General features: G+C 44.3%; 2 protein-coding genes across 5 annotated transcripts in view; one reads left to right on the forward strand and one right to left on the reverse strand.

Annotated features, from left to right (window-relative positions):
• Positions 1–27,810, reverse strand: part of ILDR1 (immunoglobulin like domain containing receptor 1) — a gene marked incomplete at both ends in the record, with an annotated part of 40,290 nt that overhangs the window by 1,172 nt on the left and 11,308 nt on the right. Inside the window, 6 exons of one of the 4 annotated variants that reach the window (XM_082839088.1) lie at positions 11,239–12,065; positions 12,284–12,415; positions 18,387–18,533; positions 18,814–18,933; positions 24,012–24,161; positions 25,551–25,721. In XM_082839088.1, the coding sequence (XP_082695214.1) occupies positions 11,239–12,065; positions 12,284–12,415; positions 18,387–18,533; positions 18,814–18,933; positions 24,012–24,161; positions 25,551–25,721 (1,547 nt within the window). Of the gene's footprint in view, positions 1–11,175; positions 12,066–12,283; positions 12,416–18,386; positions 18,534–18,813; positions 18,934–24,011; positions 24,162–25,550; positions 25,722–27,810 lie in introns of those variants that run through there. The other 3 variants (XM_082839087.1, XM_082839089.1, XM_082839090.1) reach the window with 3 other exon arrangements.
• Positions 20,937–22,604, forward strand: LOC309961584 (cell division cycle protein 16 homolog). The gene is given in 2 exon segments (XM_082839009.1): positions 20,937–22,043; positions 22,046–22,604. Coding segments are annotated over 2 exon segments (1,395 nt in total). The 5' UTR covers positions 20,937–20,998; the 3' UTR covers positions 22,396–22,604.

Raw genomic sequence — 27,810 nt, forward strand, 5'->3', positions numbered from 1 at the left:
AGTTCTGAGCCCCACATCAGGCTCCCCAACCTGGGGATCCAGCACCAGGAAGATGAGCCCCCAGAGCATTTGGCTTTGAAGGCCAGCTGGGCTTAATTGCAGGAGCCCCATAGGACTGGGGGAAATAGAGACTTCACTCTTAAAGGGAGTAGACAAAAGCTCCCATTCACCAGGACGCAAGGCAAAAGCAATACTTTGATAGGAGCCTGGGCCAGACCTACCTGCTGGTCTTGGAGAGTCTCCTGGAGAGGTAGGGGTGGCTACAGCTCACCCTGGGGAAACAGACACTAGTTGCAGACATATTAAACATTCAGCCACATGAACACTCCTGGCAGCTGCCATATTGGCTCATTAGAGTCAAGACCTGGGCCACCCAATAGCCTGTAGGTGCACTAGTGCTGGGACATCTCAGGCCAAACAACTAACTTGGCGGGGACACAGCCCCACCCATCCACAGACAGGCTGCCTAAAGACTACAGAGCCCACAAAAGCCTCTAGACACAGCCCAGCCCACCAAAGGGCCAAGACCCAGCTCCACACACCAGTGGGCAGGTGCCAGCCCCTCCCACCAGGAAGCCTGCACAAGCCTCTAGATCAGCCTCACCCACCAGGGGGCAGACACCAGAAGCAAGAAATCCACAATCCTGCAATGCAGGCCAGATCCTACCCTGGGACCACCTGGACCCTGGCCCTGCCCACTATCATGTGAATGCAAACTTCAGGACACCCCAGACCCCATACCCAACTGTGTCAGGAACTGCCCCCCTTCCACCAATGGTCTGAAACAAGCTCTGAGATCCCTGGACCCTGCAGCAAGACCTGGGAACTAGCTCTGCCTGCCAGTAGTCTGGCACTAACCCCAGGATCTGGCTTCACCTGCTAGTGGGTGGGCAACAGCCCGAGTCTTCAGGATCCTGACTTTGCCCACCAGGGAGCCAGCACTAGCCCTGGGGAGCCCACTTGGATCCCAAAACCAGGCACCTCATGACCAGACCACACTAAACAGCAGCCAGCAGCATCTGTACAAGACAGGGGCTGACACCAACCAAACTAGGGGCCAACCAAGCCTACCAGACTGCCCACATAGCCTGCCTCAACAGAAGGACCCAAGCAGCCCTCTTAGGGGGAACACCTAGAGAATACAGCTTGGGTAACAAGAGGGGAATGCACTGCTGGGACCCATAGGACGCCTCCTACAGAGGGCCACTGCTCCAAGGTTAGAAACATAACTAATATACCATATACACAAAAATACAAATAGCAACTTGCACAAAATAAGGTGGCAGAGGAATATGTTCCAGACAAAGGAACAAAATAAAACCCCAGAAGATGAACTAAGTGAAGTGGAGACAGGCAATCTATCTGAGAAAGAGTTTAGAGTAATACTCATAATGATTATCAAGGAACTCAAGAAGAAAATGGATGCACAGAGTGAGAAGTTAGAGATTTTTAACAAAGAATTAGAAAATATAAAGAACAACCAAACAGAATTGAAGAATACAATAACTGAAATAAAAATATTTATTTATAGATTGCTGTATAAAAACCTCATGATAACCACAAACCAAAAATCTATAATAGATATATGCACAAAAAAGAGAAAGAAGTCCAAACATAACACTAAAGGTAGTCATCAAATCACAAGAGAAGAGAACAAAAGAAGAAAAGGAAAAAGACCCAGAAAAACAAATCCAAACCAATTAACAAAATGTCAATAAGAACACATATCAGTAATTACCTTAAATGTAAATGGACTAAATGCTCCAACCAAAACACATAGACTGGCTGAATGAATACAAAAACAAGACCCATATATATGCTGCCTACAGGAGATTCAGTTCAGATCTACAGACTGAAAGTGAGGGGATGGAAAAATGTATTCCATGCAAATGGAAGTCAAAAGAAACCTAGAGTAGCAATATTTATATCAGACAAAATAGAGTTTAAAATATAAAGACACTGGCACAGAAACAGAAATATAGATCAATGGAACAGGATAGAAAGCCCAGATATAACCCACACACATATGGTCACCTTATCTTTGATAAAGGAGGCAAGAATATACAGTGGAGAAAAGACAACCTCTTCAATAAGTGGTGCTGGGAAAACTGGACAGCTACATGTAAAAGAATGAAATTAGAACACTCCCTAACACCATACACAAAAATAAACTCAAAATGGATTAAAGACCTAAATGTAAGGCCAGACACCATCAAACTCGTAGAGGAAAACATAGAACACTCTATGACATAAATCACAGCAAGATCCTTTTTGACCCACCTCCTAGAGAAATGGAAATAAAAACGAAACTTAAAAAATGGGACCTAATGAAACTTAAAAGCTTTTGCACAGCAAAGGAAACCATAAACACAATGAAAAGACAACCCTCAGAATGGGAGAAAATATTTGCAAATGAAGCAACTGACAGAGGATTAATCTCCAAAATTTACAAGCAGCTCATGTAGCTCAATGTCAAAAAAACAAACAACCCAGTCCAAAAATGGGCAGAAGACCTAGACATTTCTCCAAAGAAGATATACAGATTGCCAACGAACACATGAAAGAATGCTCAACATCATTAATCATCAGAAAAATGCAAATCAAAACTACAATGAGGTATCACCTCACACCAGTCAGAATGGCCATCATGAAAAAATCTACAAACAATAAATGCTGGAAAGGGTGTGGAGAAAAGGGAGCCCTCTTGCACTGTTGGTGGGAATGTAAACTGATACAGCCACTATGGAGAACGGTATGGAGGTTCCTTAAAAAACTAAAAATAGAACTACCATATGACCCAGCAATCCTACTACTGGGCATATACCCTGAGAAAACCATAATTCAAAGAGAGTCATGTACTAAAATGTTCATTGCAGCTCTATTTACAATAGCCAGGACATGAAAGCAACCTAAGTGTCCATCAACAGACGAATGGATAAAGAAGATGTGGCACATATGTACAATGGAATACTACTCAGCCATAAAAAGGAACGAAACTGAGTTATTTGTAGTGAGGTGGATGGACCTAGAGACTGTCATTCAGAGTGAAGTAAGTCAGAAAGAGAAAAATAAATACCGTATGCTAACACATATATATGGAATCTAAAAAAAAAATAAAATGGTCATGAAGAACCTAGGGGCAAGATGGGAATAAAGATGCAGACCTACTAGAGAATGGACTTGAGGATATGGGGAGGGGGAAGGGTAAGCTGGGATGAAGTGAGAGAGTGGCATGGACATATAGACACTACCAAACCTAAAATAGATAGCTAGTGGGAAGCAGCCACACAGCACAGGGAGATCAGCTCGGTGCTTTGTGACCACCTAAAGGGGTGGGATAGGGAGGGTGGGAGGGAGGGAGATGCAAGAGGGAAGAGATATGGGGACATATGTATATGTATAACTGATTCACTTTGTTATAAAGCAGAAACTAACACACCATTGTAAAGCAATTATACTCCAATAAAGATGTTTTATATATATATATATATATATATATATATATATAAAGACACTGACAAGTGTCCTTGTCCTTATAAAAGACAAGGACACTACATAATGATCAAAGGATCAATCCAAGAAGAAGATAAAGAAATTGTAAATATATCTGCACCCAACATAGGATCACTTCAATATATAAGGCAAATGTTAACAGACATAAAAGGAGAAACTGACAGTAACATAATAATAGTGGGGGACTTTAACACCCCACTTACATCAATGGACAGATAATCCAGACAGAAATTAGTAAGGAAACGCAGGTCTTAAATAACACATTAGACCAAACGGACTCAACTGATATTTATAGAGCATTCCATCCAAAAGCAGCAGGTTACACATTCAAGTGCACATGGAACATTCTCCAGGATAGATCACATGCTAGGCCACAAAACAAGCCTTGGTAAATTTAAGAAAATTGAAATCTTATCAAGCATCTTTTCTGACCACAACCCTATGAGACTAGAAATCAACTACAAGAAAAAAAACTGCAAAAAACACAAACACGTGGAGGCTAAACAATATGCTACTAATGGATCACTGAAGAAATCAAAGAGGAAATTTTAAAAATACCTAGAGACAAATGAAAATGAAAGCACAATGATCCAAAACCTATGGGACTCAGCAAAAGCAGTTCTAAGAGGGATGTTTATAGCAATACAAGCTTACCTCAGAAACAAGAAAAATCTCAAATAAACAACCTAACCTTATACTTAAAGCAACTAGAGAAAGAAGAACACACAAGACCCAAAGTTAGTAGAAGGAAAGAAATCACAAAGTTCAGAGCAAAAATAAATGAAATAGAGACCAAAAAAACCCACAAAAACAATAGAAAAGACCAATGAAGCTAAAAGCTCGTTCTTGGAAAAGATAAACAAAATTGATAAGCCTTTACTCAGACTTATCCAGGATCATAAGAGAATGCTACGAGCAACTCTATGCCAATAAAATGGACAGCCTAGGAGAAATGGACAAATTCTTAGGAAGTACAATCTCCCTAGACTGAACCAGGAAGAAACAGAAAATACAAAGAAATTACCAGTAAGGAAACTGAATCGGTAATTTAAAACCTCCCCAAAAACAAAAGTCCAGGACAAGACAGCTTCACAGATGAATTCTACCAAACATTTAGAGAAGTGTTAACACCTATCCTTCTGAAACTATTCTAAAAAACTGCAGAGGAAGAAACACTTCTGAACCCATTCTTTGAGGCCACCATCACCCTGATACCAAAACCAGACAAAGATATCACACAAAAAAGAAAATTATAGACCAATATCACTGATGAACACAGATGAAAAAATTCTCAACAAAATACTAGTAAATCGGGCTTCCCTGGTGGCGCACTGGTTAAGAATCCACCTGCCAATGCAGGAGACACGGGTTCAAGCCCTGGTCTGGGAAGATCCACACGCTGTGGAGCAACTAAGCCCATGTGCCACTACTACTGAGCCTGTGCTCTAGAGCCCGTGAACCACAACTACTGAAGCCCGTGTGCCTAGAGCCTGTGCTCTGCAACAAGAGAAGCCACTGCAATGAGAAGCCCACACACCACAACAAAGAGTAGCCCCCGCTCACCACAACTAGAGAAAGCCCATGCACAGTAGCAAAGACCCAACGCAGCCATAAATAAATAAATAAATAAATAAAAATACTAGCAAATCAAATCCAACAATACATTAAAAGGGTAATTTACCATGATCAAGTGGGATTTATCCCAGGTATGCAAAGATTTTTCAATATCCGCAAATCAATCAGTGTGATACACCACATTAACAAATTGAAGAATAAAAACCATATGATACAATCATCTCAATTGAAGCAGAAAAGGCTTTTGATACAATTCAACATCCATTTATGATAAAACCTCTCCAGAAAGTGGGCATAAAGGGAACATATCTCAACATAATTAAGGCCATTTATGACAAACCCACAGCTAACATCATACTCAATGGTGAAAAGCTGAAAGCATTCCCTCTAAGATCAGGTACAAGACAAGGATGCCCACTCTTGCCACTTTTATTCAACACAGTTGTGGAAGTCACAGCCACTGCAATCAGAGAAGAAAAAGAAATAAAAGGAATCCAGATGGGAAAGGAAGTAGTAAAACTGTCACTGTTTGCAGATGACATGATACTATACATAGAAAACTCTAAAGACACTACCAGAAAACTACTAGAGCTCATCAATGAATTCCGTAAAGTTGCAGGATACAAAATTAACGTATAGAAATCTGTTGCATTTCTGTACACTAACAACAAAATGTCAGAAGAGAAATTAAGGAAACAATACCATTAAAAAAAATACCTAGGAATAAACCTACCTTAAGGGGGCAAAAGACCTGTACTCTGAAAACTATAAGGTGCTGATGAAAGAAATTGAGGATGACACAAACAGATGGAAAGATATACCATATTCCTGGATTGGAAGAATCAGTATTGTTAAAATGACCATACTACCCAAGGCAATCTACAGATTCAATGCAACCCCTATCAAATTACCAATGACATTTTTTCACAGAACTAGAACAAAAGATTTTTAATCTGTATGGAAACACAAAAGACCTTGAATAGCTAAACAAATCTTGAGAAAGAAGAACGGAGCTGGAGCAATCACACTCCCCGGCTTCAGACTATACTATAAAGCTACACTAATCAAAACAATATGGTACTGGCACAAAATCAGACACATACTTCCATGGAACAGGACTGAAAGCCCGGAAATAAACCCATGCACTTACGGTCAATTAATCTACAATAAAGGAGGCAAGAATATACAGTGGAGAACAGACAGTCTCTTCAGCAAGTGGTGATAGGAAAACTGGACAGCTACCTGTAAAAGAATGAAATTAGAAAATTCTCTAACACCATATACAAAAGCAAACTAAATGTAAGACTGGATACTATAAAACTCCTAGAGGAAAACATAAGTGGAACACTCTTTGACATAAATTGCAGCAATTTTTTTTTGGATCTGCCTCCTAGAGTAATGGAAACAAAAGCAAAAATAAACAAATGGGACCTAAATAACTTAAAAGCTTTTGCACAGCAAAGGAAACCATAAACCAAATGAAAAGACAACCTACAGAATGGGAGAGAAATATTTGCAGGTGATGGGACCAACAAGGGATTAATTTCCAAAATATACAAACAGCTTATACATCTCAATAAAAAAAAAAACCCAATAACCCAATCAAAAAATTGACAGAAGACCTAATTAGACATTTCTCCAAAGATGACACACAGATGGCCAACAGGCACATGAAAGGATGCTCAACATCACTAATTATTAGAGAAATGCAAATCAAAACTACAATGAGGTATCATCTCACATCAGTCAGAATGGCCATCATCAAAAGGTCTACAAATGATAAATACTAGAGAGGGTGTGGAGAAAAAAGAACCCTCCTACACTGTTGGTGGGAATGTAAACTGGTACAGTCACTATGGAAACAGTATGAAGTTTCCTTAAGAAACTAAAAATAGAGTTACCATATAATCCAGCAATCCCACTCCTGGGCATATATCTGGAAAAGAAGCAAACTCTAATTTGAAAAGAAACATGCACCCCAATGTTCATAGTGGCACTATTTACAACAGCCAAGACATGGAAGCAGCCTAAATGTCCAGCGACAGATGAATGGATAAAGAAGATGTGGTATATATGCATAGACATAGAAAACAAACTTTATGGCTACTAAAGGGGAAAAGGTGGGGGAGGAATAAGTTAGGAGTTTGGGATTAAAATATGCTACTATATATTTATAAAACAGATAACCAACAAGGACCTACTATATAGCGCAGGGAACTAACTATACTCAATATCTTGTAATAACCTATAATGGAAAAGAATCTAAAAAAGAATATATATACAAATATATATATACACACATATATACACAAATAATATATATAAAACTGAATCACTTTGCTGAAACTAATACACATTGTAAATCAACTATATTTCAATAATTTTTTTCTTTTTTTTGGCCACATCACGCAGCATGTGGGATCTTAGTTCCCCAACCAGGGATCAAACCCATGCCCCCTGCAGTGGAAGCATGAAGTCTTAACCACTGGACCATCAGGGAAGTCCAATAAATTTTTTTTAAAAAAGATGTGGTATATATATACAATGGACTATTACTCAGCCATAAAAAAAGAATGAAATAATGTCATTTGTAGCAACAAATGGATGGACCTAGAGATTATCATACAAAGTGAAGTAAAGTGAAGTAAGTCAGACACAGAAACACAGATATCATATAATATCACTTATATGTAGGATTAAAAAATGACACAAATGGGCTTATTTACAAAACAGAAATAGACTCACAGTCATAGAAAACAAACTTATGGTTATCAAAGGGAAAGGGGCGGGGGATAAAGTAGGAACTTGGGATTAACACATACACACTACTATATATAAAGTAGATAAACAACAAGGACCTCCTGTATAGCACAGGGAACTATATTCAATATCTTGGAATAATCTATAACAGAAAAGAGTCTGAAAAATAATATATATATAAAACTGAATCACTTTGCTGTACACTTGAAACATTGTAGACCAACTATACTTCAATAAAAAAAATTTTTCTTGGAACAAAAATGCTGTGGGATGAATGCTCTCTGACAAAGGAAAGCAACAAAATGGAGCCAAAGGAAGTTGTACAGGGTTTTCTAAAGAAAAGCCATTATCAAAGAATAGACATTTTACTGAAAGTAGAAGAAAGTACCATAATCTAAAATGTTTTTAACTAAATCAAAGAGTCAAGAAAAAAGAAAAAAATCTTGGATTCCCTACAGCAAGTTTGAGTTTAGCTTGGAGAGGAAAGAATGCAGTAACTTGCTCTTGCATTAGAACAGGTGTGTACAGGCCAAGATTGGAACAAATCAGCAATGCCTTGGGAAGCCCTTCCTGACAGAGCAAGACTGAAAAGAAAGATGATCGATTTGAAGGATACCAGAAACAGAGGGGCCACTCAGTCTGAAACCCCTGGAGTTTAAAGCTTGATATTACTGCTTCTTATATTTCTGAGACTGTTGACTTTTGGTGGAGTGAAAAGACCACCAGACACGCAATGAGATCTTGGCTGGAGTCCTGGTTCTGGAGTCAAATGGAAGATACCTCAACATAACTTCCCTTTTCTCATGGGCACTGTGCAGACAATACTCCTTACCTAGTTCAGTTCCCATGAGATCATTTACATGCAAGGCCTTGCCTGTTGGTATCTACTTGTTAAACATTACTCTAGAGAGACACTCCATTTGAGCCAAAAGATTTTTTGATTAATTCATATTACTCTGAATATTTAACAAAGTATTTTTAATAAGTATTTTGTAAAAAGTTATGGTAAAGCTGTAACTGTTGAAAGCTTGATTTAAGAAAATAGTCATACATCTTATCAGCTCAATTTAAGAAACTCAAGTTATATATAATCAAAGATCACCATCTAGTGGCCCAATTGTACCATAACTTCTAAAGTTAGCTGCAAGCTCCAACGACTTCAGAGGCTAGAAGGTGTGTGGAAAGCATCCAGCCCTGCCAAGGAGAGGAGCGAAGAGAGATTTGGGGCCCACTAAAAGCATTCAAATTTCAAGTTACAAACAAAATAAACAAAACACGGTGCCCTTCAAACGAATCAACCTTCCAAATCAAGCTTTGGTCTTGGGCCTCTGGTCACTCAGAGTTTGAGTGGATAGTTGAATGTGATAAAGTAAAGTGATAACTATTTTGGAGATAAGCTCAGAGAAATCCAAAACAATGAAGGCCTTTACAATTATCTTGAGCGACTTTGCCTCTCACAAGCAACTTTACAATCGAAAATTTGGTTTGCTTGTGATAGAATTATTTGTGTGTACATCTTGATGATAAGAAATAAAGTCACAAGAAAACATCATTGCCCCACACAATTCTCTTCTAATTAGGCAGCATGAGTTATTGAAAAGGGCATAGTCTTGAGTCAGAGGGCTTTGTTCAAATTCTGGCTTCACTCCCTATTGGCTTTGTGACCTTGAGCATGTTACTTAACCTCACTGAGCCTCACAGGGCTATCGCAAGGATTAAATGAAATAAGGCTTGGAAAGGGCTTATTCTGGTATCCAAAACATAACTGGGGCTCCTTTCACCATTCTCTCACTTAAAGGAAACCATATAATTTAGAAGAAAATAAAGAAAAAGTTTAACTTAAAAAAAAAATAGGGTTTGGATTTGAAGCCAAAAGCTGACTTTTAAATTACATTTTTCTGTTAAAATGAAGATAAGAGACTGTCTAGTAATCGTATGACCAAAGTAACAGTGGTTGTCCCGGCTCTGATTGATTCTGTATTTTCTTTCAGGGTGTAATTTTCTTACTGGTAACATGGAAGAAAGAGTTGTATCCACCGTAAAATGAACATAGTAGTACAAACCTCACAGGGTGTTGAAAGGATTAAATGAGATGTTGCATAAATGTCCATAGCTCAGTACCACTTAGTAAGGATACTACTAAGTTTCATTATTACTGGTCTTTGCCTCTCTCGTGGGACATCTGTGAGAATATAATTGCCATTGATTATTTCAGAAATGTCTGTGGGCTTTTGCTACCTTCCTCACAAATCACTCTTTCGCCAAGGTTCTTCCCTAGAAAGGCCAGCACTGGGGCTCTCATAAGGTGCCTGTTTCTTTGTACACACTATGCAGATGATTGGTTTTAAAACAAGTCACAGCAGAATTTGCATTTCCAAACGAGAGTTGTATCCTTCAAAGTGCATGAGAGATTAAAATTCTTGTTCCTCTAATATCCCTCTACTCTGGGAACTTCCCTCACAACTGACTACGTATCCCTTTATCTCAACAGAAGCAAAACGGAAAAAGGATTTTAGTCGAATAGAGAAATAGATTTTTGTGGCTAGCCTGTAGGTTGGTTCTGAGGCAGTTCATGAATATTTCTGAGCAACAGCCAGCATAACTTTGCAAAGTGACAACACAGAAGGAATACTATCATAGGGGTATATTAATTATAAGATGATATTTTAAAGTCGCATCTTAAAGGAGAAAAAAGGTCTATATTCAGAGGCTTAAAGAGCCTGCATCCCCCTTTGTGCCCCTTTCCATTGGCACCTTGCCTGTTCACAGAGTCCTAAAGTTTCGACCCATATTTGGGATATCAGGGTTTTGGGGGGTTTTGTTTTGTTTTGTTTTTGTTTCCCTAAATCACTTTAACGATACTTTCCGGAGGGGTTGGGGGTGGGTCTCAGGCCCTTGCACACTGACTTGCAGCACCCAGAAGTGGCACAAACGTCCTGTCAGGCCCACGGTTCTAATTTGGGGTATGGAAATTATTGCTAAGTAAAGCAAGGCAGCTATTACAGGAAGTAAAGCCTTGGCTGGTGGAAGCCTGTGCTGGAGTTCTACCTCCACTACTCACAAAGCGCTTAATTATTTTGAGCTTCGTTTCCTCACCCGTGAAATGGGGGGACCCGGCCCGACTGGCCTCACGGGACTGTGATGAGGGCTGGAGCCAGACTGAGAGTGAGAAGGCCCTCTTAAGCATCACGCCCAGAGTCCCTCCCCTGCTCTTGGCACTCACTGGTCCCGTCCAGCTCTGCAAGAGGGGTCTCACCACGCCCAGAGGGCCAGCGGGGCAAAACAGAGATGAGGGACCCTCCGCGGCGGCAGGTGAGGTGGCCCGTGTCAGCCTGGCTGAAGGGTCCCTTCTGCCCGCGCCCGACCCTCAGCAGGAAGCCCCAGGCTCACCGAGCGCCTCTCCACACTCCCTTTTTTCCTGCCATCCTTGCCTGGGGTGACATCCAGCGAGCGGTAACTGGGTGGCTTCTCCTCAGGCCAGTTTGGGGAGCGCGAGCGGCGGCGGCGGCGGCGGGGCCCCCAATTCCGGGGCTGCCTCTCCTTCTCCTCCTCCTCCTCCTCCTCCTCGGAGCTCCAGGAACTGAGGCCGGAGGGCAGGGGAGGGGAGTAGCTGCGGTGCCGGCGCCTCTGGTGTCCCTGAGCGCTGCCCCGGGGGCTGGGCCCGCGGGCTCTCTCTGGGAAGCGGCTCCGGAGACGGGGGCGGTTGGGCGGCCAGCGGGCCTCGCTGGACGAGGGGCCGTCGCTGAGGCTGTCCCTGTCTGACCAGGGCATGGGTGACCCGCGCTGCCTGGAGCCGCGGTGCCTTCCGCTCCGCAGTCGGCCCAGCTCCCTTTGCTCCAGCGCCCAGCGCTGAGGCTCCCGGTCCCGGTGCTCCTGCTGGAAATCAGAGTAGCGGTGCTGCCTTCTCCCCTCCCTCAGATCCCAGGGTCCGGGGGGAGGCGGGGGGAGCCACTGCTGGTGGGAGGAGTTGCTGGTCCTCCGCAGAGACGGCAGGTCTCTGACCAGCGGGGGCAGGTGGATGATTCTGCGTTCCACGACCTCAGAGCCCAGGGAGGACAGCATGCTGCGGGGATGGCCAGATCTGCCTTGGAGGTCAGCCGGCAGAGGCTGGGCTGGGTTGAGGTTCCGCAGCTCTTTCTCCAAATACTCTAGGACACCGTTGGTGATGGGAGGGTGAGCGGTGGTCATCTCTGGAAGGCTGGATCGCAGGGACAAATCTGATTGAAAATAAGGAAAAGAACATGCAGAACTGCTGATCCAAAACACACTCCTCAGAATCAGGGCACCGAAGTGACACCTTATTAGCATGCATCTACCCCCTCCCATCCTCAGTCGTAAAGATGTCCACCATATTGGTCATGAAGGCCCCAATGCAGCCCATGCTCCTACCCTTGCCCTTTACCCTCTCCCACCCCAAATCTCTGGCAAGGTTTACCTCGCTGCAGCAGTGGATTCATTGGATAAGATGAAAACTGGGAGCTCCTGTCCGCCCCCCAGTACAGGGGTTTTTCGATCATCTGAGGGCCTAGGGCCTGAGCCTGCTTCATGTTGCGTTGGTGGGCCATGGCTGCAGGGGGAAAAGGAGAAATGCAGACCCTCAGCCAGGGCAAGGCCCACACCTCCCACTTCACTTCTCTCCACCTAGCAGCCTTGCCAAGAGGCCACTTTCTCTCTTCGAAGTTTATTGTGACCTCTCTCACATGGGAGTAAGGGAAGTAGTGAATCAACTATTCCTTTGGCAAGGAGCTGGGAATAAATTCCCTAGCCAACACTGCAACTCCTGCACACTAGGAAATATAATCTTAAAACCTGACTTCCTAGTCTTGAAAACATTTCATTGTTCTGCCCATTTCCAAGGTCACCTAAAATGTATAGGTAGATGCATAGGTATTAGCAGGCAATGAAATTTCAGGCCATAGGCCAAATATAGAAGGTACAGATGCAAAGGGCTCAGAGGAGGCTGTTAGTCAGGGGCTGCTTGGGAGGACTGCCTGCTCAGAGTGGAAAAAGAGGACGCAGGTGCTGAGGTCAATGGGCAGAATTACTGGTAAAGGGAGAGGGACTGAAGAACGTTTCTAGCTGGTAATGCCAGCCCTGGGTGGGAGAAAACCAGGGGGGAGAAGGCAGAGAATGCAAAAAAGTTGAAGTGGATCCTTTCTACTCTTCTCACTTTATTAAGTATTGGGGTTTTCCCTAAGTAGGGGGAATCTGTAATGGGTGGGGTAGAGGCAGAGAAGGGAGAAGGGAAATACCATTTCCTTTCAGGGCAAAGAAAATAATAGAAAAAAGCAGCACAAGGGATCCATAGAAATGTTTCTCCAGTCCCTTAGGTGCAGCTGGTCTGAAGCACACAACCCACAGCAAGTACAAATTAAAAACAAATGCATCTAGTTGTTTTTGTTCATGAATTTCTATTTTGAGGTAATTGTGACCAAGTGCACATGTCTCCCAAGCTCCCTGTCTATCCATGCATGTAGGAAATGTACTTGTGTGCTTAAGTGCAGGAAGTGCCTGCCAGCCTGGCACTCTCACCTCCTCCTGGGTTTCCCAAGCCCAGTGGCCACCCCTAAAGCAGCAGGGCTCTGCCAGAGGCTTCCTCTTACCACAGTAGGAAGAGGTAGAAGACAGGCATTCTGGACCCAGCTGCATAGGTTGGGAGATTTGCTGAGGCCAGCAGCTAAAGGGCCATCAGGAAGGCTACCCAATGGCTCTAGTATGAAACCAACTTCCAGCACAATAGGAAGTGGTTTCGGCCAAGCCCCCCAAAATGTTTGGAGCCCCAGCCCTGATGGTGAGTCACAGCCCAGCATGGAGGAAGTCAGATGCAAACTTAGAGCAGCTCACCCAGCTGCCACATCTTCATGCCAAAGGACAGCACTCCAGACCCTCTAAAGATAGGTTCACTTGCTCAGCACTTTCCTCTCCCTCTTGCTAACAGGTGCCTCCCCCAGCTCCCTATACAGGATATCTTCAGCACACACAATGCCCTCCTTAATATGCGCCAGTCACTTTACATGAGCTAACTAATCCTCAGAGGAATCTCTTAATATGAGAATCAGATGAGGAAGTTAGGCTTACAGAGGTTATCTTCCCAGCCAAATGTCCCACAGCTGGTGACTGGCAGAGGCAGCATGTGACCCGGTGTCTGTCTGCCACTCAAGCCTGTACTCTTTCTGCCAAACCACAGAGTCCCCAGACTCCTTTATTTATGTGATAAAGCAAAAAAAAAAAAAAAAACCTAAAAACAAAAAAAAACCCTTCTCTAGTGGTAGTGCCTCACTTTATTTCTCTCCACTCAGCACCACACCATTCAAAACCCACTTCAGACTAACCTCTGCTTCCAAGGCCTGGGGACATCTGATTCCATTGGGAACAACCCTACCCACCCCCTGCCCCTCTGACTGAATCTTGGTTTCCTCCAGATGATACCATTCCCCCTTTGGGCCACTTCCTTCTTCAACTCCTCCAATTCAATAGGAGGGAAAAGGAGAGTTGGGCTTAACTCCTTGCTCCCCAAATGACTTTTTAATTAATGGGACCCCCTGCAGAGATGACTCCCTAGAGACCCTTCCAGATCCTCCATGCGCTTTCCTGTCAGATTTTTACATATTCCCAAGATTAACACACCTGCTCCCTTCTTAGCTGCCACAAACTTTTTCCCAGGGTCCCTCCCTTCCCTGATGCACTGGAACTGATGAGATGGGAGTGGAAAAATACAGCCTCTGAGCTTCTCCCTTGCCCTCCTGTCCCTGGAAACAGCTCCATGGGGAAGTCTAGGCTATCAGGTGTTTCTATTGCTCACCTAATGGGGAATCAGGCAATAAAATAAGAAACATGGAGAAATGAACAAAGCTTCAAGACTCCTAATAAGTAATCTCTGAACCTCAGTGGTGTAAAGTCTGCCTTGGTCACCTTTAACGCGCTAGTTATATATACAGACTCCTGGACCCTGCTCGCAGACTGACCTTCAGTCTAATACAAGGTAAGAAAATCCATGTTTTCAACAAGCTCTCTGATTTTAATGCAGGGAGTCGAACTGGAGTTGACTATTGTGGATTCTCAACAACATTCTGAGAATTATGGTCCTCAGGGATAGGTTAAACACAGGCTTTGAGGGTCACGTGGACTTCAACTTGAATCCCAGCATGTATTAGCTGTGTAAGTTTGAGTGAGTTTCCAGAGTGTCTGAGCCCAATCTCCTCATATCTGAGCTGGGGATAATAATACCTACTTCACAAAGTTGTTGAAGTTAAATGAGGTAATGCACATGAAATGCCTAATAGCTCATGGCTCTCACTGTTACTGTTAAAATAAGTCGCTTCTTTCACCTTCGATCTCATAGAAGACAAAAAGTACACATTTGGAGACTAGACCACCAAAAGCATATTCATCCTCATTTCTGAGGAAAACCCAGGGCATGTTCTTTAAGAAGACCCTTTTGTGGCAGAAATAACATTCAACACCTCCCCTCCTGCAGAGACCTGCAGCCAGCATCCTCTGTGTGCATCACCCATGGTGCCCCTGAGGACCTCCAACTTCTTACTATTCCTTACCACCCCCTCCCTGCCCTTACAGTGTGTTCTTCGCCCTCTCTGACCCATGGTCACACATTCCTTTTTTTTATACATATACTGGCAGTATACACAGTATACCAAATTGACTGGCAGTCCTTCCACTGACATCCTCAGGAGCATCCTAGAATCTCATGCCCCTTGAATTTTTGCCATTTCAGCTTTAGGAAACCACCAGCCAATGCTTCCTGGGCCCACACTGGCTGCACAGTCAGGCAACTGACCTCATATAGCCCTTCTCGCAATGTGCGCAGATCTCCTTGACTGATCTGGCGACCCTACTTCCCTCCTCCAGAGCAGCAGTTTAAACTTCTCATGTCTTCCCCTCCCTATGAACTTTCAGCTAATGACATGTCTTTGCTGAGGAAGAGGAACCAGCCCTGGACATGGAATCAAGAGACCTAGGTCTAGTCCAGGGCTCATCACTAACAAGCTGTGTGTAACTGTGGAAAAGTCTCTCTAGGCCTCACTTCCCTCAGCTGAGGGGATGGAGAGGTGGGTGGCATAGATCAGAGATTCTCCGTGTGGCCTATAGCCCACTGCGGGGTGCGCCTAGGGGTTCTGTGGGGAGGAGGGTCAACAACCAATCTAGGGATGGAAGTTGTCGCTCCAGTTCCCACGGAAAAAAAATAAGATTCAGTGTCAATAACTTTCTTCTTTAAGTTCTACTGTAGGTTGTTTACTAGTACTAAGTGAATTACCAAGGATTACTAAACCTTGGTGTCATTTTGATTTTTCTCCTCTCTGGTCCTCTGTTAACTCTCACTGGAAAGTAGGAGCAGGTTGGGGAGGTGGGCTGTGGTCTCGGAAGCTCAAGAATCACTGGCATCGTTCTCGAAGCTGCCTTTTGCATCTAGAATTTTGATGTGCTGAAATCGAGCCAGGCTGGTGTGAGCTCGCTCCCTCAGCTCCTTCCCTGACACTTCAATCATCTTCCAGGTGTTAACAACTTCCTCTCTCTCTTCAGAGGGCAGGCTTCCTTTTCCTTTTCTGTCTAAAGGTAATCCTTTCACTGTAAGCCTGATGTCTCTCCCACTGGCTCCATCCCTTCTGAGTCATCGCCTCACTTCACAATGCTTCCCTTCACTCTCTTTCTATTGGCCTTGGTTCTCTGCCTACACATATGCTTAGGGTTACCTTATTCTAAAAAAAACCCAACGATCACGTACACCCTCTTCCCCACCCAAGAGCTTTCCTTGACAACTCCTGCCCCCTCTATGTAATCTCCTCTTATCACCAAATTTCTCAGGACAGACTCCCCAAGTGACTCACTTTGAAAGTGATCTCATCTGCTCAAGTTCAGGGATCTTTTATTTGTGGCCCACATTTCTTTATTTTACCAGTTCTTCTAAATGACCTCTAACCACTTAGGAGAAACCACTTTCTCCCAGAACCTGTTTATCAGCTTACTGACAGTGGATACATTTATCGCTTGTGCTGACTGAGTCCCTAGCCCTGACTGTTTTGAGTACCCCACAGACCTAGGGACTCCAAGAAAGTATCTTGGGAGAGTTTCTCTCATCTCAGTCTGCATATTTCTGCTCCAGCGGCAGTGACTTCTACGTGGCATCTCTCCCAGAGGCCTCTGAACGGTAGGAAGCTCCGTGGCCCAATATTGAGTTCTCTGCTATTTTTCTTCTCTTGAAGGAGTTCATTGGTATCTCAGCCAATCCCATAGTGATCTACACAGATAGGTCGTGGCAGCCTCTCTCGTGGGAAATTCAGGCGCTCATAAGTCAGATAATCATGAATACGACGCTGCACTACTTCTGCTACTTACCAGCTGTGTGACTCCTCTGACCTTCAGTCTCCTCATGGTTAAATAATGATGATACCTGCCTTCTAGGGTTGTGAGGATTCAAAAGGGAAATATATGCAAAGGGCCCACACACACCAGACATCCAATAAAAGTTAGTTCTCTTTTCTTGTAAGACAGCAACCTCAGAACATAGGCCTGAAACTAGACTCAGACCATTGACCTTCTTGACCTTGTAGATTAGGTTTTGTTTCTGTCTTAACAGCCAATTTCTTATTTTTTTCTTTTAAAAGTTTTCTTTTCAAATGGACCAAAATGATAAGAGTGGTTATATCTGGGTGCTTAGATTAGTCTTTTCATTTTCCTACATTTCAAATTTTCGACAATGTAATACTTCACTTATATCATCAGGAAAAGGAAATGTTACTTTAAAAACAAAAAAAACTCCTTCCATTTAAAGCTGTTGATTCCATCTCTTTAGTAAGGAAAGATCTTTGTAGAATAATTCTTTTTCTTTTGCCTTCACCAAATTTTTTATGGCATGTCACAATTCTGTTTTAAAAGGTCAAACTTAAGCCCAAAGAAAGATCACATTAGAGCAAGATCTTCTTCTGCCCCCTCTTTCCTTTGTCTAAAAATGAGGCTCTCGAAGTGTGGCCCCCAGACTGGCAGAATTGCATCACCTGTGAACTTTTGAGAAATATAAATTCTCAGGGCCACCCAAGACCGATTAAATCAGAAACTCTGCAGATGGAGGCCTCCAGGAGATTCTTAAGTTTGAGAATCCCTGCTCCAACACCTCTCTCTTCTCATCTGTTCTTTTCAAGTCATCTTTGAGAAGTGGCCTTCTCTCTCACAGCTCTATGCAAATCACTCCCTCCAGCCACCTCGTGTCCAAGCAAGGTCAGTGCTGGGAGCAAATGCTGGAGCACAGGCACATCAGGGCCACTGATCAGTAGGCAGAGACACCTGAACGAAGCCTTAGGCAGGCTAGGAGGTGAACAGGCAGAAGTCCTCCCACTTTGCTCCATAGCTTCCCTGAGCATAATTTCCTGCGCTGAGGCCAAAGACCTCTGAGCCTCTGACGGGAGAAGGGCATGGAGGAGAACCTGGAAGAACCCCAGGTTTTGACCTGGGCATATGAAATGGATCTGTCTGGGGCACAAGGCTCCTGCACCACCCCACTGCACTGCTCGTCCGTCCCCTCTCACCTTCCTCGGGGCAGCAGCAGCGGTCGGGACAGCAGGGGCAGCGGACGTAGCAGCAGCAGTACTGAGGACAGCACTGGCACCAGCACACTCCAATCAGCAGGAGCAGAAGGAGGGCCCCCAGGATGATCAAGATCACTGTCAGCCAGTCTGCAAGAGAGAAGCCGAGCAGGGATTGAACTAAACATGCAGGTGCATGCTTCAGGTTGTAACATTGTAGAGGTCTGATCAACACAGCTCTTGAACTATAGGTTAAAGGTAAGCAACATACAGGCAAAAAAAGAAAAAAAAGTTTATCTTTGGTAAGGGAACTTCAGAGGCTGGCTCTGACAACAATAACCTAGGCTTGTGTGTTTCTGTTTTTCTTTTTTTTCAGTATGTAAAAGTGTCACAGTGGAGTGGCCGAATAGAAAGCTCCAGGAGCACTTACGCAGGACAATGAGCTTCACTTCCTTATCTGGGTCTCCTGACGTGTCCCCTGGAGCCTCAATGGTGCAATAATACACTCCATGGTCCCACCACATCACTTCATTAATCACAAGATCTGCTCCTGCAACAGGGGAGGGGAAGGTGCCAGTGGTTAAAGGAGAGGGATCTGATCTATGGTCGCTTCAAGTCCCCAGCATTGTACTTCCACATCCCAAGAGGGCCTCTCATAGTTCAGAGAAAGGCCTCAATTCCTTCATTTGAGACTCTCTTCTTTCTCCAAACAATACAAAGGTGGCAAAACTTACCATTCATTGAGCCCTACTACTAGCCCTACCTTGAAAGGATTTTGGAATACATCACCTCATTTACTTCCCAAAACAACCCTAAGTGGGTGAGGTAGAGATTACCAGCTATCTCCCAATGTCTATTCTCCCCTTCTCTCATGATCATAGAAGTTTTGGTCATGTACATGGCCATCCAGAATAAAATCACTATTTCCCATCCTCATTTACAGATGGACATGGACATGTGACTCAGTTCTGGTGGACACAATATAAGCAGAAGTGTCACATGATGGCTCCCAGGAACTTTTTTAAAAACAGTTTAGGAACTTCTTTGCCCCTTTCTTCTTCAACTCTGTTATCTGGAAAGCAAATGTGATGGCTGCCATCTTGGACCATGAGGAAGGAGATGACATTCTTGGTGAGCTAGAAGGAACTTGGGTACCTGAGGACATAATGGAACAGACCCACCACACTAGTTCTTGTCTGTCTACCTCCAAATTTATACATGAGCGGAAATAAACTTCTTTATTGTTTAAGTCACTAATATTTGGGGCTTTTGCTTACTTGCAATCAAACTTAATCCTGATACAGTGGGTAGGATTATTAGCTGCATTTCAGATGAGGAAACTAGGACTAGAGGAAGCTAGAACAGAGAGAGGTAACAGAGGTAGGTTCAAACTCATGTCTCTGCCCCAAAGCTGGTGCCCTTAACCACCAAGCTCTACCGTCCTCTCCTAACTGGGTGGAAAACTCCACAGCCTGGATTCCTCATGAGCTGGAAACACATACTTCTGCATCTTGAAAGGATAGGTGAGATGAACTTGAATAATAAGTAAGGATGAAATGCCAATATTTTAAGAGTAAAGGTTACTCAAGAAAAGAATTTCAGTTTTCATGAGCACCAAGCATCTACCCCATTAAGATAGGTGAATGTTATGTTCACATTTAGTAAACGCAACAAATGTTCACTAAAGACCTTTTGTGGGTCCAGCACTATATCAGACTCTATGGAAGGTCAAACAAGACCTATCTCTGTCCTCAAAGCGCTTAAAGTCCAGTCAAAGGCATCAGGGCAGCTCCCACGTCCCTGCTACTTCAGCCACAGTAAGTACCAGAGGACACCTTCAAATTCTTAAAGACCTCAGTTAAAGACTTGCTCCTGCTCAGCTGGCAGTCGTAGCTGCAATTCTTTATTATCTCTTTGTCAAGAAATATTTACTGAGGAAATGAAACAAACATGCAAGGTCACACACCATTGGAGCTAACTTCGACTTCTGTTTCCTTCTCTTTCTACGTCAATCCCTACGGTTTTTTCCTACCCCATGATTTTCCAAACCCACTGCCTTTCCCAGAAACAAGCTTGCCCCAGACTTGGAAGAATGGTGAAAGTGCTTAGGAAGAAATTCCCCCTCCAAGGTTAATGTGTGTTATAAATCTGCCCCAATTTTATTAGAGGCATAAGGATTATTTCAGGGATGTCAGAGTAATGAGGACATTCAGATATGTTAATATTTTAAATTATCCAAGAACTGATTTGACAGGGTCTTCTCAAATGATGCAAACACAGGCATAAAAGTATCAGAAAACAAGGGCTCCAAGAAGTCACAACAAGCCTGAGGTTAAAAATTAAGACCAAGGGGAAATACCGCTTTCCCATGGGAGTAAGAAGGAGGCAGAGTTTGACCCAAACGTGGTTGGGAGGGGAAGTAGTAGACAGTGCTGCGCAAAATTAGAAAAAAAGAAAATCAGGGACCATCCCCTATGGGCACTTTCATCCTTCAAAAACTGTAAAGGAGGGGGTCGGTCCCGGGCTTGGGGCTTGGGGCGGTGGCGGCGCGGGGGCCGGGTCTGCCCGGCGGGCAGCAGGAGGGAGGGTGCGCGCCGGACCCCGGCCACGCAGCCATGAACCTGGAGCGGCTGCGGAAGCGCGTCCGGCAGTACCTGGACCAGCAGCAGTATCAGAGTGCTCTATTTTGGGCAGATAAAGTAGCCTCACTCTCTCATGAGGAACCCCAGGACATTTACTGGTTGGCTCAGTGTCTTTACCTGACAGCCCAGTATCATAGGGCAGCTCATGCACTTCGGTCACGAAAACTGGACAAATTGTATGAAGCATGTCGCTACCTTGCAGCTAGATGCCATTTTGCTGCAAAAGAACACCAGCAGGCTCTTGACATTCTTGATCTGGAGGAGCCGATCAGCAAAAGACTGTTTGGGAAATGCTTGAAGGATGAAAGTAGCTTGAAAGACCCCTCCAGTGACTGGGAAATGTCACAGTCCTCGATAAAGAGTTCTATTTGTCTTTTACGAGGAAAAATCTATGATGCTCTAGATAACCGAACCCTCGCTACTTACAGCTATAAAGAAGCTTTGAAGCTTGACGTCTACTGCTTTGAAGCATTTGATCTTTTAACGTCACACCACATGTTGACAGCCCAAGAAGAAAAAGAACTTCTTGAATCACTACCTCTTAGCAAGCTCTGTACTGAAGAACAGGAATTGCTACGTTTTCTATTTGAGAACAAATTGAAAAAGTATAATAAACCTAGTGAAACTGTTATCCCCGAGTCTGTAGATGGTTTGCAGGAGAATCTGGATGTGGTCGTGTCTTTAGCTGAAAGACATTATTATAACTGTGATTTTAAAATGTGCTACAAGCTGACTTCTGTGTGTCATTTGCCAATGCTTTATATTGGATTAGAATATGGATTGACCAATAACTCAAAATTGGCTGAAAGATTCTTTGGCCAAGCTCTAAGCATCGCACCAGAAGACCCTTTTGTTATGCATGAGGTTGGCGTGGTCGCATTTCAAAATGGAGAATGGAAAACAGCGGAAAAATGGTTTCTCGATGCTTTGGAAAAAATTAAAGCAATTGGGAATGAGGTAACAGTTGACAAATGGGAACCTTTGTTGAACAACTTGGGCCATGTCTGCAGAAAACTTAAGCCCTTGGTCTTAGGCGAGATGATACATTTTCTGTTACAATGCTTGGTCATTGCATTGAAATGTACATTGGTGATTCTGAAGCTTATATTGGAGCAGACATCAAAGACAAATTAAAATGTTACGACTTTGATGTGCATACAATGAAGACATTAAAGAACATTATTTCACCTCCGTGGGATTTCAGGGAATTTGAAGTAGAAAAACAGACAGTGGAAGAAGCAGGGCTTGCACCATTAGAAACCTCAAGGAAAACTCCAGATTCCAGACCTTCCTTGGAAGAAACCTTTGAAATTGAAATGAATGAAAGTGACATGATGTTAGAGACGCCTATGTCAGACCACAGTACGTGATTCCAGATGGGTCCCAGTTCCCCTGTGTCCTAGAGTAGGTCAGTGTTTCCTCTCATCCTTGTCTTTAAAATGTCCCATTTCTCAACATGCATCCAGACCCCACCTCTGCATTTAGGAATGGAGACCTGCCTTAAGAGCCTGGATCACACACCTTTGCAACAGATGTTTTCTGATCCTACGGAACAGTTATACAAAGTGAAATAAAGAAAGTAAACCATGAAAAAAAAAAAAAAACTGTAAAGGAGACTTTAAACTTTGGGGTCAGATAGGAGCTAATTCTGTGGGCTCTGGAGAAAGCAGAGTCACCCTGAACCTCTGAGGATGCACCTAGAAACTGGAAAAGGATAGATGTTCCCTAAGGCTGAGCATTCAAGGGTTGACTTGGGAAGGTCTGAGGTTGAATGTAAATGGATCAGACTTATGTATTATAGCCAAAGTATTATACACAAAGGTGGAAGCAATTTTTAAACTGGCTTGATCTACCTCAACAGTCATAGAATATTCACTGATTTCCTCACATTGTTGCTAAGAGTACCCTGAGTGTCCTTCTAGGTGTATTCTCCCACTTTTTTTTTTTTCACTTTTAACCAGCCAATATTTATTTAACACTGCACATAAAGCTCATTGAAATACGCTCTGAATTCTGTGCCAATAATCCATTGCAGCAGTCCTGGATTATAAGACAGGAATGTGGGGCACTGACCCATCCATTCAAAAGTGTTGAGTGATAATAATTGAAGTTTACTGCACACTTAATGTTTGCTAAGTGCTTTATACGTATTATCTCACTTAATCTTGACAACTCTCTATGAGATACGTACTACGGCAAGTCCCATCTTACAGAAATTGAGGCTAAAAAAAATGGAAGGGACTTGCCCAAGTTCACACACCCTGTAAGTGCAGAACGGGGACCAACACCTGAGTCTGACTCCAGAGCCGGGGCTGACCACTACTCTCTGTACTCCCACAAACAATGCATATGCTTTAGACATAGCTCTCAGGTATCACATTTGATACTCACTTTGGTGTGGGGAGACAGAGGCCATTATGCCCATCTTCCAGATGTGGCAACAGAGGCCAGAGAAAAGAATGGATCTGCTGCTGGTCACTAAGCAAGGGAGTGGAAGCATGGGGGCACCCACCCTGTCTTTTGATTCTAAGCACAATGCTCTTTCCTCTACCAATGGAGGGCGAGGGTCTAAGGTGGCCATCTACTTGGAAACCCCTATTTCCTTAGATTTAGGCAACAGAAGTAGCCAGAGGGGAACTCAGGGGCCTGGGGTTCGAGCAGGCCCTGAGAGCAATTTGTGGAAGGAATCAAGGGAGCCTGAGCCAGACGTTAGACCTGCATCTTGGAAAAGCAAAGGAAATCACCCACTCCCTGACCTTTAGCCAAAGCTGTAGGATGTCTTCTTGCCTGAGACCAGCTTCCAGGGTAATGACTTCAGATGGTATATAGCACATTCTGTGTATTTGGCACTTTCCTCAAAAAATGAAAGTGACCAAGTAGACCATCAGGCAGCAGAAAAAAAGGGGAAATCCCCACAATGACTCAGACCTCTGGGCCTGGTCTACACACCTCTCCACCCCCAGTTCCCTGCTGCCTCCACACTCACGGTTCTGGATGGTGATCTTGCGCTGCCGGTAATCCACCCCCAGCACGGGCTCGTTCTGCCCCCGCCTCTGGGCCACGATGCGCACCTCCCGCTGGCTGTCATTGCAGTCATTGGATGGGTCCTGGCCCAGGGATAAAGCCGCCTGGTATGCTGGGGAAAGAGTACATACCTACGTCACACAGCAGTGGGGAATTCCCATGAAGAAAGGTGCCCTTAGTGGTTTCTAGAGCAATGAATGTTCTCAATTTTTCCCGAGCCTATGCATCCCCATGAAGATTCTGATTCTGGAGTGGGGATCTGAGATTCTGCATTTCTAATGAGTTCCCAGGTGACACCAATGACCCACACTTTGAGCAGCAAGACTCCAGACCCCTCTAATAGGCCATCATTTCCAAATCCTGACTGCATCCCCATCTCCCACCCCAGTTTCCCTTGCCTCATTTTCAAAGTCACTCCAGAATCTGCTCCCATATGGTTCATCCACCTGCCCTCACAATAAAAGTTTTGAGAGCTGTTAAATCTGCTGATGATAAATGCCTACCAGCCGGTCCCTCCTACCTTCCCACTTAATGCAGGCATTTTAAGAGTAACCCCCAGGAAACAATGCCTCAATTTAGAGAGGGGTGTTCTGGGGACAATGTCAGGCTCTGTGGGTGGCTCAGACAGTTAGGTTTTGGAGTTCATATTGTAAGATATTAGGGCTAAAAAAGGTAAAGCTGATGTCTCCCCTTGCTTTTCCTCATCTCAGGAAGCTCAGTTCCTTCCTGTGAACAGGGTATCTACTTCTATTCTCCGAATTTCTAACGGTTAACTGTCCCAGGCTGATGGTGGGGATCAGGGTTCCTTTGTTTCTTGAGAGAGGCAGAGGTGGGCAGCTAGGGAAGAGCTTTGGTTCCAGACAGCAGGACTGATGTGAGTAGGGCAGCTGTTACTGAGAGGCAGGACTTGGCTAAGCATGGGGAGAGCTGCACAGCACTCAGGGATGTCCAACAATGAACAGGCTGCCTGTGGCCAGGGAGCTCTCCAGCACTGAGAGTGTTCAGTCCACAGAGGACTGACTGTCCACCAAGAAGGCTGGCTCTAGAAGGGAGTGTGGCAGTGGGCGGGAGGCTCACAAGTGACCACTCCTCATGCGTCATTGGGGGGCGGGTAGGAGTCTTCTTGTCTGCGTTCGGAGGTGGTGGGGGTGATGAGAGGCAGACCTACATCCTCATCTTAGCGCATGGGTGGGCAACCAGGAATGAACTAGGAGTCACAACTTGCTCTGCCTTTTATTTAAAGTCTAAGCTGCCTTCATTTATTTTAGAACAAGGTGAGACATAAATTTTAAAATAAATAAATATTATGTGACCCTGAATAAGTTATTTCATCTACCTGGCCTCCGTTTGTTTATCTATAAAACGAGGGGACAGTATTAAGTGATCTTTCTGGCTTCTTCTCACTATAAGGATTTGTGATCCTAAATAATTCCTACACCCTAATGGCGGTACTTCACAGAAGGACTCCAGGAGAGCAGGGGGGAGGGATGAGGGCACTCACATGCAGAGTAGTAATCAAAGATGGGGTCCTTGCAGAAGGACTTGAAGCGCCACGTCACCACCACATCCTGGAGCTGGGCAGAGGTGGTGTAGTCACATTTGAGAACGACGGAGGCAAACAGGGTGACATAGCGCTCCGTGTGCTGGACTGTCACCAGCAAGGACACACACCCTGCAGCCAAGAGCAGGAGACAATGCTGAAGGCAGACCTTAGGTAGGTCTCTAAGGGGTGACCTACTTCTATTCATGGGGCAATAAAAGCATTGCACACAAGCAAACACACCGCCTGACTGGTTGGGAGCAGCTCACAAGCTGTCTGTGTTCTTACTTAGCCTGGGCAGGGTTGGGACGGAAACTGCACAGACACCCTGGAGGAGATGGAGGAGAAAAAGAGCAAAAACCATGACTCCCAAGGTGCTCCCAGTCCACAGGGAGTGATAACACATCCAACAATGATAAAGAAACGATATTAGAAGAAGGCCATGGGGCTTCCCTGGTGGCGCAGTGGTTGAGAGTCTGCCTGCCGATGCAGGGGACACAGGTTCGAGCCCTGGTCTGGGAGGATCCCACATGCCGCGGAGCAACTAGGCCCGTGAGCCACAACTACTGAGCCTGCGCATCTGGAGCCTGTGCTCCGCAACAAGAGAGGCCGCGACAGTGAGAGGCCCACGCACTGCGATGAAGAGTGGCCCCCCGCTTGCCACAACTAGAGAAAGCCCTCGCACAGAAATAAAGACCCAACACAGCAAGAATAAATTAATTAATTAATAAACTCCTACCCCCAACATCTTCTTTAAAAAAAAAAAAAAAAAGAAGGTCATGTATGTACTGGAGTGACTTTGCTAATATATAGAATTTTTCATGTCACTTCTCTTCTTAAAATGTTTTCCCATTTCCCTAAGGATAAAGTTCAACCTCTGTACCCTGGCCTAGGAGGCCAGTCACGTCTGCCTTCAGCCTTTCTCTGTGGCCTCATCTCCCTTCATGCCCACCCCAACTTGGGGCTTCAGCCACTCTGGACTTGCCTCAGTCTTTCCCGTGCTAGGACTGCTGTCTTCCCCAGGTGCTCCCACATGCACATCTCTTGGCTGGAGCACTCTTCCACATCACCAGCTGCCACTCCACTCCCTTCACCAGGCTAAGTACTACTTCTTTCTTAGGTCTTCAGCTGCACCCTTACCTCCTCAAGAAGCCTCCTCTGACTACAAGTCTGGGAGAGGGGCTTTCCTCTGTTTTCCCGAAGTGCCTCATCCTGCCCACAGGCAGAGCATTTCACACTCCTGGGGATGGCCTGTCTACTGTAGGCTCTGAGAAGGCCAACTGGGTTTGCCTCTGACTCACTGTTCAAACACAAGAGCCTCATACTGTGCCTGTCACCTCCTTGGCACCCAACAAATGTTTGTTGAATAAATGATAGAATGAATGACCAGTGAAAAGTGGCAGTTCAACTGGTCGACATAAGCATAAAGAAAATAAAAAAATGATCAGACTGTGACAAATTTTATCACAAAAGACTTGAAGGAACAATTTTTCTTTTTACTTTTTAAAAACTTTCTCCCCTTACCCTCCAAATCTACAGATATATTGAAAGCCCAAGTGTGTGTTGATGAGGAACCAGGTGGCACAGAGATGTCAGGTGGGACTCTGACATGGTCAGAAGTGCACACATAACCAGCATCTTCAAATGTTCCTATGTCAATATGGATTCTAGGCCAAGTTATAGCGGCCTTCTCATAGGAGGTTTAGTGTAGAGCAGTAGTATTCAAACTTGAGCATGCACCACCGGGAGGACTCGTGACAGCCCAGATCACTGTCAGCAGGAGTTTCTAATTCAGTAGGACTTGGGTGGGACCCAAGAACTTATATTTCTAACAAATTTCCAGGAGTTGCTGATACTACTTTGATGGGTACCATACTTTGAGAACCACCGGTGTAGACTAGCTAAAGTAAACCCAGGCTTTGGACTCAGATACGACTGGGTTCAAATCAAACTGTACTACTCACTTGGACATTGGACAAGTTATTTACTCTCTCTGAGCTTGTGTTTCCTCAGCTATGAATGGAGATTATAATAGTACTAACCTAATCAGGTCCTTGCAAGAATGCAATGAGATAACCCACTCCTGGCACTTGGCATGGTACCTGGCAAGGTGCTGGCATATATGCTGCCATGTTAGTGACACTGTATGAGTCTTTTTTCCTTTTTTCCCTAATTATGAGGGCCAAGGAGAAAGGGGTTCAAGCTGGGAGTCCCTCCAATA

Source organism: Leucopleurus acutus (genome assembly GCF_964270905.1).
Source record: "Leucopleurus acutus genome assembly, chromosome: 5".
Lineage (NCBI taxonomy): Eukaryota > Metazoa > Chordata > Mammalia > Artiodactyla > Delphinidae > Leucopleurus > Leucopleurus acutus.